This window comes from Corythoichthys intestinalis, chromosome 17, assembly GCF_030265065.1.
Source record: "Corythoichthys intestinalis isolate RoL2023-P3 chromosome 17, ASM3026506v1, whole genome shotgun sequence".
Lineage (NCBI taxonomy): Eukaryota > Metazoa > Chordata > Actinopteri > Syngnathiformes > Syngnathidae > Corythoichthys > Corythoichthys intestinalis.
The window spans coordinates 38480642-38492928 of NC_080411.1; the positions used below are offsets into that span (position 1 = coordinate 38480642).

Sequence of the window (12287 nt, forward strand, 5' to 3'; positions counted from 1 at the left end):
GTAAGCGAAGTATTCCCATAACAGTGATTTCGTTTTATTCGCTGGGGGGGAAAAAGTTCAGGAGTTTCACCTCCTCCAGCCATCGTGTAGCACAGCACTGACACTGAGCAACATCTGGTGGAGGAGGGATTTCTCCATGCATTTTTGGGACATAAAATTAGCTTATACCTTAGGGACAGTGTGATAGAAAATATTTGCGGTTTTGAAACCTTGACGTTTTGACACCATGGTATACCTTGAGACTGGTAATCGGCACATGTCTATCACTGAATGGGGAACTATTCAAACTCAGTGACATCTAAGCATACATTCAGTTTTTGAAGGTTTCCCTGAATAAAAAGGGATATCACGCTTCATCATCAATCGATCTTTATTTAGAGTGGAAGTTAAATATGTGATGCTTTTTTTCCCCCTCTTCCTGACAACTCTGTAGATCTTTGCCCTCCTGGTCCTGGCAGCATCAGGACTTGCCATTGGTCACAGCTTTTGGTATGACGAAATCGGGTCCAACGCCTGGTACCTTGACGATGGTAGAAATGATAGTAGGTCCTACAGAGGATTCCTTGCATTCTGGGGTTACCTCATTGTTCTGAACACCATGGTGCCCATTTCCCTCTATGTCAGGTTAGTAAAAAGAAATGCTGAAATAATATAAGCTTAACACAAAATGTAAAACCACGTTTTGTTTTTGTTTGTTTTTTAGTGTGGAGGTGATTCGTCTCGGCCAGAGTAATTTCATCAACTGGGACCTGCAGATGTACTATCCAGAAAAAGATGCACCAGCAAAGGTACGCGTAATGCTGTATTAGCCATTTAAATTAACTTATCAAGAGACTGTTTTCTTACTGTACCGGTAGCCTGAAATATTAGGTTAGGACTCAAATTATGCATATTTGTCAAAGGTGTTGGTTATTTCCCCTCCTGGGCTTCATTAGTTACAATCCCCCCGTCTACTCTTATTTTTCGAAAGGCTCGAACCACCACCCTGAATGAGCAGCTTGGCCAGATTGAATACATCTTCTCAGATAAGACAGGAACACTGACACAAAACATCATGCAGTTCAAAAAGTGCACCATTGCAGGACACAGCTATGGTAACTATAAAAATTCATATATATTCCAAATAATTTGGTCATAAAAATGACATTAGATTGAGAAATTGCCTTAATCCCAACAGGTGAACCAACCACTGCTGAGGGAGTGACTTTGGATCGCGGAAAGGTAACATAATACATAGACTGCATAATATTAAAAACAATTTATAATTTTTTGCTGGTTTCATTTATTAGACACAAATATCCAGCAATAATAATAATAATAATAATTGAGGAATAAACAAAGGTTTTAAATCCCTTCTTTCCTCAAAGCCAGTGGACTGGAGCTGGAATTCAGATGCTGATAAAAAGTTTCAGTTCATGGACAATTCACTGGTTGCCTGTTTGCGATCCAAGAAAGACAAAGATGCAATGGACTTCTTCAGACTCCTCTCCCTTTGTCACACTGTCATGGTGGAGAACAAGGATGGTAAATAATACTTATTATTGATGACTTTTAATTTCAGGCAAAACACTGGAGCCATTATGTTTCTTATTAAAATATATTGTTCCATATTCAGGGGAATTGGTGTACCAAGCAGCATCTCCAGATGAGGGGGCACTTGTTACAGCAGCTCGGAACTTTGGCTTTGTGTTTGTTTCCCGAACTCAGGATACCATCACCATCCGTGAGATGGAACAAGAGAAAACCTATGAGATGTTGGCGTTGCTTGACTTCAACTCTGACCGCAAACGCATGTCAATCATTTGTATGTGTACTAATGCACACGTCATTCTGGTTACTAATATTTTTGTTTGCACACTGCCGAGCAAGATGATTTAATTGGTTCATATCTGACCCTTTCAGTGAAGTTTCCAGATGGTCGTATTCGTCTTTACTGCAAAGGAGCTGATACAGTCATTTACCAACGACTTTCACCCAATTCCAAACACAAGGAGTCCACTCAGACAGCGCTAGATGTAAGCTCATTTTGCGTAACTGTCAATTCGATTAGTGCAATGTGTCTTCTGTAATGACATTGAAACGCATGGAAGTTTTTTTGTTTTGTTTTTTACTATTATGATATTTCTCCTGCAGAAATTTGCCAGGGAGACCCTGCGAACACTGTGCTTATGCTACAAAGACATCACTAGTAGTGAGTATGAAGCCTGGTCCAGGAAACACATGGAGGCCCAGGTGACAATGGTCAACAGAGACGCCGCCCTCGATCAAGTTTATGAGCAGATTGAGAAAAACCTTATGGTGAGTGGAAAATGCTTTTTTTTTTTTTTTTAAGTGAATCCATTGTCTAAATCAGGGGTGTTCATTACGTTGATCGCAACGTGAGTGTGGGTAACATAACCTAAACTATGTACATTTAAAAAAAAAAAAAAAAAAAAAAAAAGAAATTGATTGCGGGAGGTTGTCGCCTTAAAAAGTAGCTCTTGGAGCAAAAAAGTATGAGCACCCCTGGTCTAAAATGGATTCATTGGCTATTTATCAGTAGAGCTACAATTCTATCATCAGCATTGGAGATTCATTTAAGGAAATGGTGTCATAAAAGTCAAAACTAATTTTATTTCCTACATACAGTAGTTCAGAGCTGGCAATTTACGACCGATAAGGGATTTTAAATGATGTTGATACAGATATCTAAAAAATACTATGCAGCCGATTGGTGATATCCTAAGCTGATATTTGTGGCCGATATACTTTTTTTTTTTTAAAGCACGTAGATTATAAAGGCAATTTTTAAAAAATTGCTTCAACAGATTATACTTTTTTTTTTTTAAAGCACGTAGATTATAAAGGCAATTTTTAAAAAATTGCTTCAACAGATTCAAATTTAAAATGATGACCTAAGACTTCCGACCCTAAGATTTTTTCGGTCTAGTACTTCTAAACCAACAAATGTAGCATTTTTATGATTATACACACTCGGCAAGAACAGTACATTTTTTAAAAAAATAATTAAACCCATTAGGACGTCACGACGAAATGTAAACAAGTGAGAGTTTAAGAGGATGCGCGCCATGCTAACGCTATAAGTTACATTTAGAGTAAATGGATAATTTAATAAACACCTTAAAAAGCTAATTCAACATTGCATATTCTCTCATGCAAGATAAAAAAATATCTTACAATATTTATAAAACAGGCAAACCTGAAGCTTCCTGTAGCAGCCTGCCTTCAAGCCACAGTTGCCTACACAGATGCCTGATCAAAATCCTTTTTATATTGGGTTAATATTTTGTGTGCTAATCAAAGGATATTTTTTATTAATCGGCTGATGTCCGATGTTGGAAAAAGTCTATATATCGGCTGGCCGACATATCAGGCATCCTTTTATCTACTACAGTATGTAGTGAACTAAAAAAAAAAAAAAAAAAAAAAAAAAATCAATGACTATCTTCCTGTCCAGCTAATTGGAGCGACAGCCATTGAAGACAAACTACAGGATGGAGTACCAGAAACAATCGCCCAACTAGCCAAAGCTGAAATCAAGATATGGGTCTTGACTGGAGATAAGAAAGGTTTGCCTCCCCTGCAATGAAAACTAATACACTGATTAGACTTTCAAATGTGTTTTTCATATATTTATTTATTTTATTTTTTTCTGTATAGAAACGGCAGAGAACATCGGATTTTCATGCTCTCTTTTGACAGAAGACATGCAAATTCACTATGGAGAAGATGTTAAGTGAGTTGACTATAAATGAAATCATCTAGATGCATTTCTCAAGCTTTGCCTGTTAAATACAAAATTTGGAAATGGTATGAATTAATATAGTGTGTAAATACATAATTTGTATACCAACGTATCAATGATGTCAAGACAGCATCTCAGACTAATCACTGTTCTGGATTTTTTTTATTTTAATCTTCAGTGAGAAGCTGAGCCTCCGTCAAGCTAAGAGGAGACATGAGCCTATTACTGACAGTCGCGGAAGAAAGAAACCTTCAGAGCCATTTTTCCCTGAACCGGGCAAAAATGCACTCATTATCACTGGTGGATGGCTGGTGATTATTTGTTATATTACTATTGTGTTAATTTGGTTTTTATACATTGTCTGTTCTTTGTGAATGTAAATATTCCTGACAGTTTTTCCCCCTCTCCTGAGGGTTTAGAGGTTGGGTTAATTTGCAGCAGTGTTGTTTTTGGCAGCCCTAATCATTTTCGTCTTAGACTTGTGACAAAAATACTTATTAGTCTTAGTCATTTTAGTCATTTGAAAATGTGTTTGTGTTCGTCTAGTTTTAGTCAACAAAAAAAACTTTCTCATTTTAGTCAACAATTTCTCAAAATGTTTGTTTATTAACTTCAAAAGTTTTAGTCCATGAATAAATAAAAGATTTACAACAATTTCGAATGAGCATTGGCAGACGAGCACATAATTGTAGAGTGTACAAGGACACCACCATCTTTGTGATGATAATACACACTCAGCAGGAAAACGGTACATTATTTTCAGTTAATTAAACTCGCCTGGACGCCACGAACTGAATGTAAAAAGTTTTCCCAAGAGTTTAAGACAACTATCACCACGCTAAATGCTAACGCAAATGCTATGCTAACGCTACAAGTTACTTTTAGTGTGTGATGATCACGCAGCAGATTTTTAAAAGCTAAAACAACATGGCATATCTAGCCAAGATAATAAAACAAAACTTACCAAGCAACACCTGACATGTGGTTCACAAAAATCTGGAGCCTGGAGAGGACTTACGCTTATTCACCAGCTGGTTAGTAAGCTGTGTGTGGGGTGGCGCAGCAAGTCACATTAGTGACACGACCAAACACTGCGTGCTAACTACACATACGATAAGAAATTTGAACTTATGTCAACTTATGACAGAAACTTTGGCCAATTTTTATCTCGTTCTCGTCAGACGAAAACTGGCATCTATTTCATTATGCTTTAGTCTACCAAGACACGTTTTTAGCTCGTCGTCATGAAAAAAAAATTGTTCGTTGACGAAATATTTTCGTTAATCATCGTTGACGAAAACAACACTTGTTTACAGTAAGGCCATGGGAAGTGTTCAAGAAACTAAAGATATACAGAGGATTATCTTTTTGTAAATTAGCTGAATTATTATTTTTATATACAGTTGGGCAAATAAGTATTTAGTCAACCACCAATTGTGCAAGTTCTCCTACTTGAAAAGATTAGAGAGGCCTGTAATTGTCAACATGGATAAACCTCAACCATAAGAGACAGAATATGGGGGAAAAAAAAAGAAAATCAAATTGTTTGATTTTTAAAGAATTTATTGGCAAATCTGGGGCTCCATGCAAGATCTCACCCCATGGCGTCAAAATGATAACAAGAACGGTGAGCAAAAATCCCAGAACCACACGGGGGCACCTAGTGAATGACCTACAGAGAGCTGCGACCACAGCAACAAAGGCTACTATCAGTAAGACAATGCGCCGCCAGGGACTCAAATCCTGCACTGCCAGACGTGTCCCCCTGCTGAAGCCAGTACACATCCAGGCCCGTCTGCGGTTCACTAAATAGCATTTGGATGATCCAGAAGAGGACTGGGAGAATGTGTTAAGGTCAGATGAAACCAAAATAGAACTATTTGGTAGAAACACAGGTTCTCGTGTTTGGGGGAGAAAGAATACTGAATTGCATCCGAAGAACACCATATCCACTGTGAAGCATGGGGGTGGAAACATCATGCTTTGGGGCTGTTTTTCTGCAAAGGGACCAAGACGACTGATCTGTGTAAAGGAAAGAATGAATGGGGCCATGTAGCAAGAGATTTTGAGTGAAAATCTCCTTCCATCAGCAAGGGCATTGAAGATGAGACGTGGCTGGGTCTTTCAGCATGACATTGATCCCAAACACACAGCCAGGGCAACGGAGGAGTGGCTTCGTAAGAAGCATTTCAAAGTCCTGGAGTGGCCTAGCCAGTCTCCAGATCTCAAGCCCATTGAAAATCTGTGGAGGGAGTTGAAAGTCCGTGTTGCCCAACGACAGCCCCAAAACATCACTGCTTTAGAGGAGATCTGCATGGAGGAATGGGCCAAAATACCAGCAACAGTGGGTGAAAAGCTTGTGAAGAGGTACAGAAAACGTTTTGCCTACGTTATTGCCAACAAAGGGTACATAACAAAGTACTGAGATGAACTTTTGGTACTGACCAAATACTTATTTTCCACCATGATTTGCAAGTAAATTCTTTAAAAAATCAAACAATGTAATGTGACTTTCTGGGTTTTTTCCACATTCTGTCTCTCATGGTTGAGGTTTACCCATGTTGACAATTACAGGCTTCTCTAATATTTTCAAGTGGGAGAATTTGCACAATTAGTGGCTGACTAAATACTTATTTGGCCCACTGTATTGTAATTGTACCTGAAGGGACATTGAGTAGTAAGACACCCTGATCACAATACGGCTGAAGAAAGTGTTCTCAACGAAAGTACGGAAAATGTTAGCTGAAAAACGTATTTCATATCACTTTTTGTTTTTCTCAGAATGAAATTTTGTATGAGAAGAAGAAGAAACGCCGCCGTTTACGTCTTCGTCGTCTGGGAAAGCGACCGCCTCCTAGCCCTCAGGAAGGACAGCCAATGAACGAGTGGGAGAAGGAGATGAGACAGGTTTTAAAAAAAGAAAAAGAATAGCAGACAGTTAGGTTTTGAAGGAATGGCATTGCATAACAAACTTCTCTGTTTCCAGATTGATTTCGTGAACATGGCCTGCGAGTGTGAATCTGTGATTTGCTGTCGTGTCACACCAAAACAGAAAGCTAACGTGGTCACTTTGGTGAAGAAGTATAAGAAGGCAGTGACATTGTCCATTGGAGACGGGGCCAATGATGTAAACATGATCAAGAGTATGTATGCTCATATCTACTACAGTGGGCTCTTGTTGTTGAAGGTTCGTAGCAACAGACTATGACTGCTCATAGCAAATTTGTGCGTGTAATTGACACTTCCTTAAGTGATTATAATTGACTAAATAAAAATACAGGTAGTCCCCGGTTTACGACGTACCCCACTTACGCGATTTCAACTTCACAACGCCGGAGTCTCGTCTGCCATTTTGTCTCCAGTTTTTTGTTTTGTTTTTTTTTTAAGTCTCGTAAACAGTACCTAATTGTACCTTACAGTATCCCATTTTTTACTCTATTAATATGACTGTTTTGCCCTTTGGTGAAGTATGTATTTGATTATAATGTTGACTTTTGTTTTCTGATGCATTTTGGCGGAGGAAGCGTAGAACTTCCACGCACGAGGAAGAGTCCGTTTTTTCCCCACGAAGCAGTCGCGCAGCCAAGGGAGAGGGGAAAGATTACAGCTTAGCTGGTTGTCTAGCTAGGACTTAGCTCCAATGTCTTGGCGAGGACAGTACAAGGATATATGATGCATGTTATTGGATAATTATTTTGAGATTTAGGTGGTATTTATGGGTACTTAAAGGATTAATTCCAACCTACGTGGATATTTGGGATATGTCGCCAGCGTAGGAACTGAACACATTCGTAAGCCGGGGACTACCTTTAGTCTTAACCAAAACTATTCAATAAAGACTTATCCAAAAGCACTTCAATAACATTTCAAAGGCGTACAAATGTCCAAAAACTATTTAACACTTAAATAAAAACAATAAGCATTTTACTTTAAGGCTTTAAATCTTGTCTGGCTGCATTTTTGAGATGTGGGACCAAGAACAACTTGTACTTGTTTTTCCTGCTATAATATTTATATAGTGCAATTTTTGCAATCTTTTGAATTGTGTATAAAGGTATTCACACAGAAGGCAAGACCATAGACTTCATAATGTACGGTATTGACGGGACACTTGGCGTGGGGCCGATTCATAGGGGGCCTATCTCCTTTAAAGCATTTATTCACAATTTTCAACGGAAAAAGCTCTTTGTGTTTCCACTCGGTCAGCTTTGATCTCTGAATTCTTTATAGATATGGACGTAAAACAGTCTTGATTCTTGGTTAAAAGCAAAAAAAAAAAAAAAAAAACGTGCAGTTAGCATTTATTTTACATAAATATTACTAACTATGATGCTATTCAGTAGGCAAACTAACGGCCGCCATATCACAAAGAGCTTTTTCCATTGAAAATTCTTGTGAATAAATGCTTAAATCCATGAATTTTTTATACATATGGACTTAAAACAGTCTCAATTCTTGGTTAAAAGCACACCAAAAAAAAAAACATTGTTAGCATTTATTTTATGTAAATATTGCGAACTATGATGCTAGTCAGTAAGCAAATTAGCGGCCGCCATATCACAAACAGCTTTTTCCATTGAAAATTCTTGTGAATAAATGCTTAAGTCCCTGAATCCTTTATGGATATTGATGTAAAACAGTCTCGATTCTTGGCTAAAAGCAAAAAAAAACGTGCAGTTAGCATTTATTTTACGTAAATATTGCGAACTATAATGCTAGTCTGTATGCAAATTAGTGGCCGCCATCTGTAAACAAAGAGCTTTTCCATTGAATTCTTGTGAACAAATGCTTAGATCCCTGAATTCTTTATAAATATGGACGTAAAACAGTGTTGATTTTTGGTTAAAAGCAAAGAAACCGGGCAGTTAGCAGTTATTTTACGTAAATATTGCAAAGTATAATGCCAATTCTGTAACTAATTTCTCCCATTGATTTTTTTTCGTTTGAAAATGGACACATGGTACAAAAATATATAATAATTACCTTGAATCCTCGAACAAATCACTCCTGAGACAATCCTTCCTGTTTTTATGCAGTACAGCTTTCATACTTTTTCAACCTAAATTCGGCGTTAGATCGCTGCACGTGACCGACAGCTAATAAAGGAAGTGGAGTGTGGGACGGCCCCTTTCGTGATGGCGTGACGCAGTGAATGGAGAATGTGTCCTGTCAAATACATTATGAAGTCTATGGCAAGACATATTCCACAATACAAGCTTTTATTTAAGGCAACAATGTACCTTTAGCTCGACTTTAACATCCTCAGGGCAAAACCTGGGGAGTGATGAATTGCAGATTTGAAGGGGTCCACTGTACAAACATTTAATAATACGGTTTCCCCTTGTATCTTCTCACGTTTCCCCTTTTGCTGACCCTCCAGCCGCAGATATTGGTGTTGGCATCAGTGGTCAAGAGGGGATGCAGGCAGTAATGTCCAGTGACTTCTCTTTCGCTCAGTTCCGTTACTTGCAACGACTTCTTCTAGTGCATGGACGTTGGTCCTACATTAGAATGTGCAAGTTCCTTCGGTTCTTCTTCTTCAAGAACTTTGCCTTCACGTTGGTTCATTTTTGGTACTCTTTCTTCAGCGGATACTCGTCACAGGTAAGCAGCTTGTCTCCCTGAAGTCAAAATTTTAATGTTCTGATACACACTGAAATATTTTTGTTTTTTTAGGTTGCCTATGAGGACTGGTTCATCACGCTCTACAATCTTTTCTACAGCAGCTTACCAGTTCTTCTAGTTGGACTCCTCGACCAGGTGAAAACAGCCTTTTTATTTTGCTTTTAGGTATAAATATACACAAGGTCAGCTCGGCACAGTGATACAGTGATCTGAAGGTTCAGCTATTTAATTCTACTTAGTTCTACCACCAAGTGCAAGAGTACACTCTGGAACAATAAACTAATTTACAATTTGGGGTGTGTCACCAAAGTAAATGGTGTGACGAGTACCATGTCACAATAAGATGACTCAGTGAAACGCATCAATGGATTTAAGGTGTGCTATTTGTTTTTTCCACACAATTCCTATTGACGCACAAAAGAAGAAAAAAACCTTTGGTCTACAACAGTAAATCATTGTCTGTGTCTAACCTTTATGTCAGACAAGGGCGTAGGTTTGCATAGGGACGGTAGGGACATAACACTACCAATTTTTCAGTTTGCTCAAATTGTCCCCACCAACTTTTAAGCAACCTTATTTGCAGTATATAATGACTTCAGTTATATATGTGCAGTAATTTAGATTGTCTTCCCATGTACTGTAAGGATAGAATTGACCCTACCATTGTTAAATGAATTATTTTCATGATGTTTAGACTTAATTGTACCCTTTTCACTTGCTGAATGTGCCAGTCCATTTTTTTTCCTCAAACGCACGTTTGATTGGCTGATGAATTGACACACACGCACTCACAGCCCCGACAGAAAAACAACATGCCGCTTCCACCGCCCTCTTCGAAGAGGAGGGATATTAGTTGTTTTTTTTTTTGTTTGTTTGCCAGCAGCAGCCACTGTAGGTAATGTAAAAAGATGTCAGTGTTGTGGAGGTAGGGTACACGCCACTAATTTTGCTACTGAAAGTCCAACCTGCATCAGAGTTAGCATAAAATTAAATTTGCTAACCTGTAAAACTAAAAAAGGAAGCTGCTTTGAGAGAAGTGTCCTCCTGTAAGTCTTTTCTACTGTTAACATTAACTGAGAAATGTAGTGAACCGAGGTTTACCTCCTTCTCCACAATATTCATTTTTATTTTATTTATGTAGTCTTAAAGCAGCCCAAAGGAGCTTTCTTTTTTTGTTGTTGTTGAGTTTGGCTGTCTTGTGAACAAAAGCTGTAATGTTTTACCTGAAGGAAACCTCCATTTATTTATTTGTTATTCCCTCCCTATGAAGTTTTTTCTGTTATAATAATTTTCTTTATTCAGACAGATAATGTCAAGTGGTCATAAGACAAATGTTTGTTTTTAGCACTCCTGGATGGCTAAGAGATTCTTATCAAGTTGTATTTATTGTGTGTGTTAATATAATTTTTTTAAGTTATGTTAAATATTGGAATTTAAATTTGTTGATAGATTCCAGACATTTATTCTGGAGGTTTTCAAAACGTTTCTTTAGTCGATTTTGAAAACAAAGGTTTGAATCTAACCAAACCAATCTAAACCAATACATATGAAAGTTAGTATAAGTCAATACAAAATTTATTAAGCATTGATCATTTAGCCTATCAATTAACTAGGTTCATATTCGTGAGAAATGTAGCCCTGACCCAATCTGTTTGGTTTTATTAATGTCACGTCCCCAGCAAAAAGTGTGAATGCAGGTTATGCTGTTATATCGCCCCTACCAATGTTGAGACCAAACCTACGCCCTAGAGGTCAGAGGTATTCCATTTAAATTTAAAGAGGACCAGTCAAAGAGGAAGATATTTAAAAGTTGATTTCCAGAACACAGCAGATTACTTAAAATCAATCGTCAATATGTTGTCATCAGTTGTTCACCATACATAATAAAACATGCCTTTTCTTTAGTAGGTTTATTGACTAATATTCACAGAGAACTTTAAGCGTGATACCATCTTTAAAAGCCATCACCTGTCATTGTAATTTTCTGCAGGACGTCAATGACAGACTGAGTCTCAAATTTCCCAAGTTATACCTGCCCGGCCAGAAGGGCTTGTTGTTCAACTACAAGAAGTTCTTCATCAGTTTGTTCCATGGAATCTTCGCATCTCTCATCATCTTCTTCATTCCTTACGGAGCATTCCTGCAAACCATGGGGCAAGATGGAGAAGCCCCCTCAGATTACCAGTCTTTCGCTGTTGTCACTGCCTCATCACTGGTTTTTACTGTCAATTTACAGGTTAGTCATTTAAAAAATGGTCGTGTTGTTTAAGACTGAAAAATTTACGTTAAGATGACTATGACTAAATTAATTGGTTCATGAAGTAGTTTTGTAACCTGAAAATTCGGTATATAGGTTACCTTAAAAATATATGCTTCCCATCCTCATTATGCAAAAAGCTTAAGATTTTTATTAAACACTTTAAGCCAAAACTCGGAGAGATATTACTCTTACTCTATGCTTTTATTGATTCATGAATGAAGTAAATTGACCAAGAAATGCTGATGCAGTTTTTGAGTTGATATTTTATTACTGTATATTTTGTTGTTAATAAAAGCCAAGGGTGTATGTATTAATCTCAGCACTTTTACTGTGCAAAATGTATAGATTTATATTGCATTTCATTCATCATCTGGACCATAACACATCCTCACGAGGGCCACCGTGGTGTCGAAGCATAACCCAGCCGACGATGGGCAAAGCTGGGGTACACCCTGAACTGATTTTAAATATAATAAACACATGCAGTTGTGCCTCTACTTACGAAATTAATTGGTTCTGGAAGTAGTTTCGTGACTTGGAAAGCAAGTAGAGACGCGTTTTCCATGTAAATGCCCTAATCCGTTCCAAACTTCCAAAAATTCAGACATAAATCTTATACAATGCATAAAAATGCATCAAAACATTTGACAAATACAT

General features: G+C 37.8%; 1 protein-coding gene across 2 annotated transcripts in view; it reads left to right on the plus strand.

Moving 5' to 3' along the window:
- The window catches only part of atp8b1 (ATPase phospholipid transporting 8B1), a 53077-nt gene that overhangs the window by 23596 nt on the left and 17194 nt on the right, over nucleotides 1-12287 (plus strand). For both annotated transcript variants that reach the window (XM_057818996.1, XM_057818995.1), the window contains 16 exons: nucleotides 434-624; nucleotides 704-788; nucleotides 971-1094; nucleotides 1178-1221; nucleotides 1368-1524; nucleotides 1616-1804; nucleotides 1903-2015; nucleotides 2134-2298; nucleotides 3458-3569; nucleotides 3661-3736; nucleotides 3924-4056; nucleotides 6527-6652; nucleotides 6732-6888; nucleotides 9126-9349; nucleotides 9422-9505; nucleotides 11361-11606. In XM_057818996.1, the coding sequence (XP_057674979.1) occupies nucleotides 434-624; nucleotides 704-788; nucleotides 971-1094; nucleotides 1178-1221; nucleotides 1368-1524; nucleotides 1616-1804; nucleotides 1903-2015; nucleotides 2134-2298; nucleotides 3458-3569; nucleotides 3661-3736; nucleotides 3924-4056; nucleotides 6527-6652; nucleotides 6732-6888; nucleotides 9126-9349; nucleotides 9422-9505; nucleotides 11361-11606 (2226 nt within the window). The remainder of the gene's footprint in view (nucleotides 1-433; nucleotides 625-703; nucleotides 789-970; nucleotides 1095-1177; nucleotides 1222-1367; nucleotides 1525-1615; nucleotides 1805-1902; nucleotides 2016-2133; nucleotides 2299-3457; nucleotides 3570-3660; nucleotides 3737-3923; nucleotides 4057-6526; nucleotides 6653-6731; nucleotides 6889-9125; nucleotides 9350-9421; nucleotides 9506-11360; nucleotides 11607-12287) is intronic.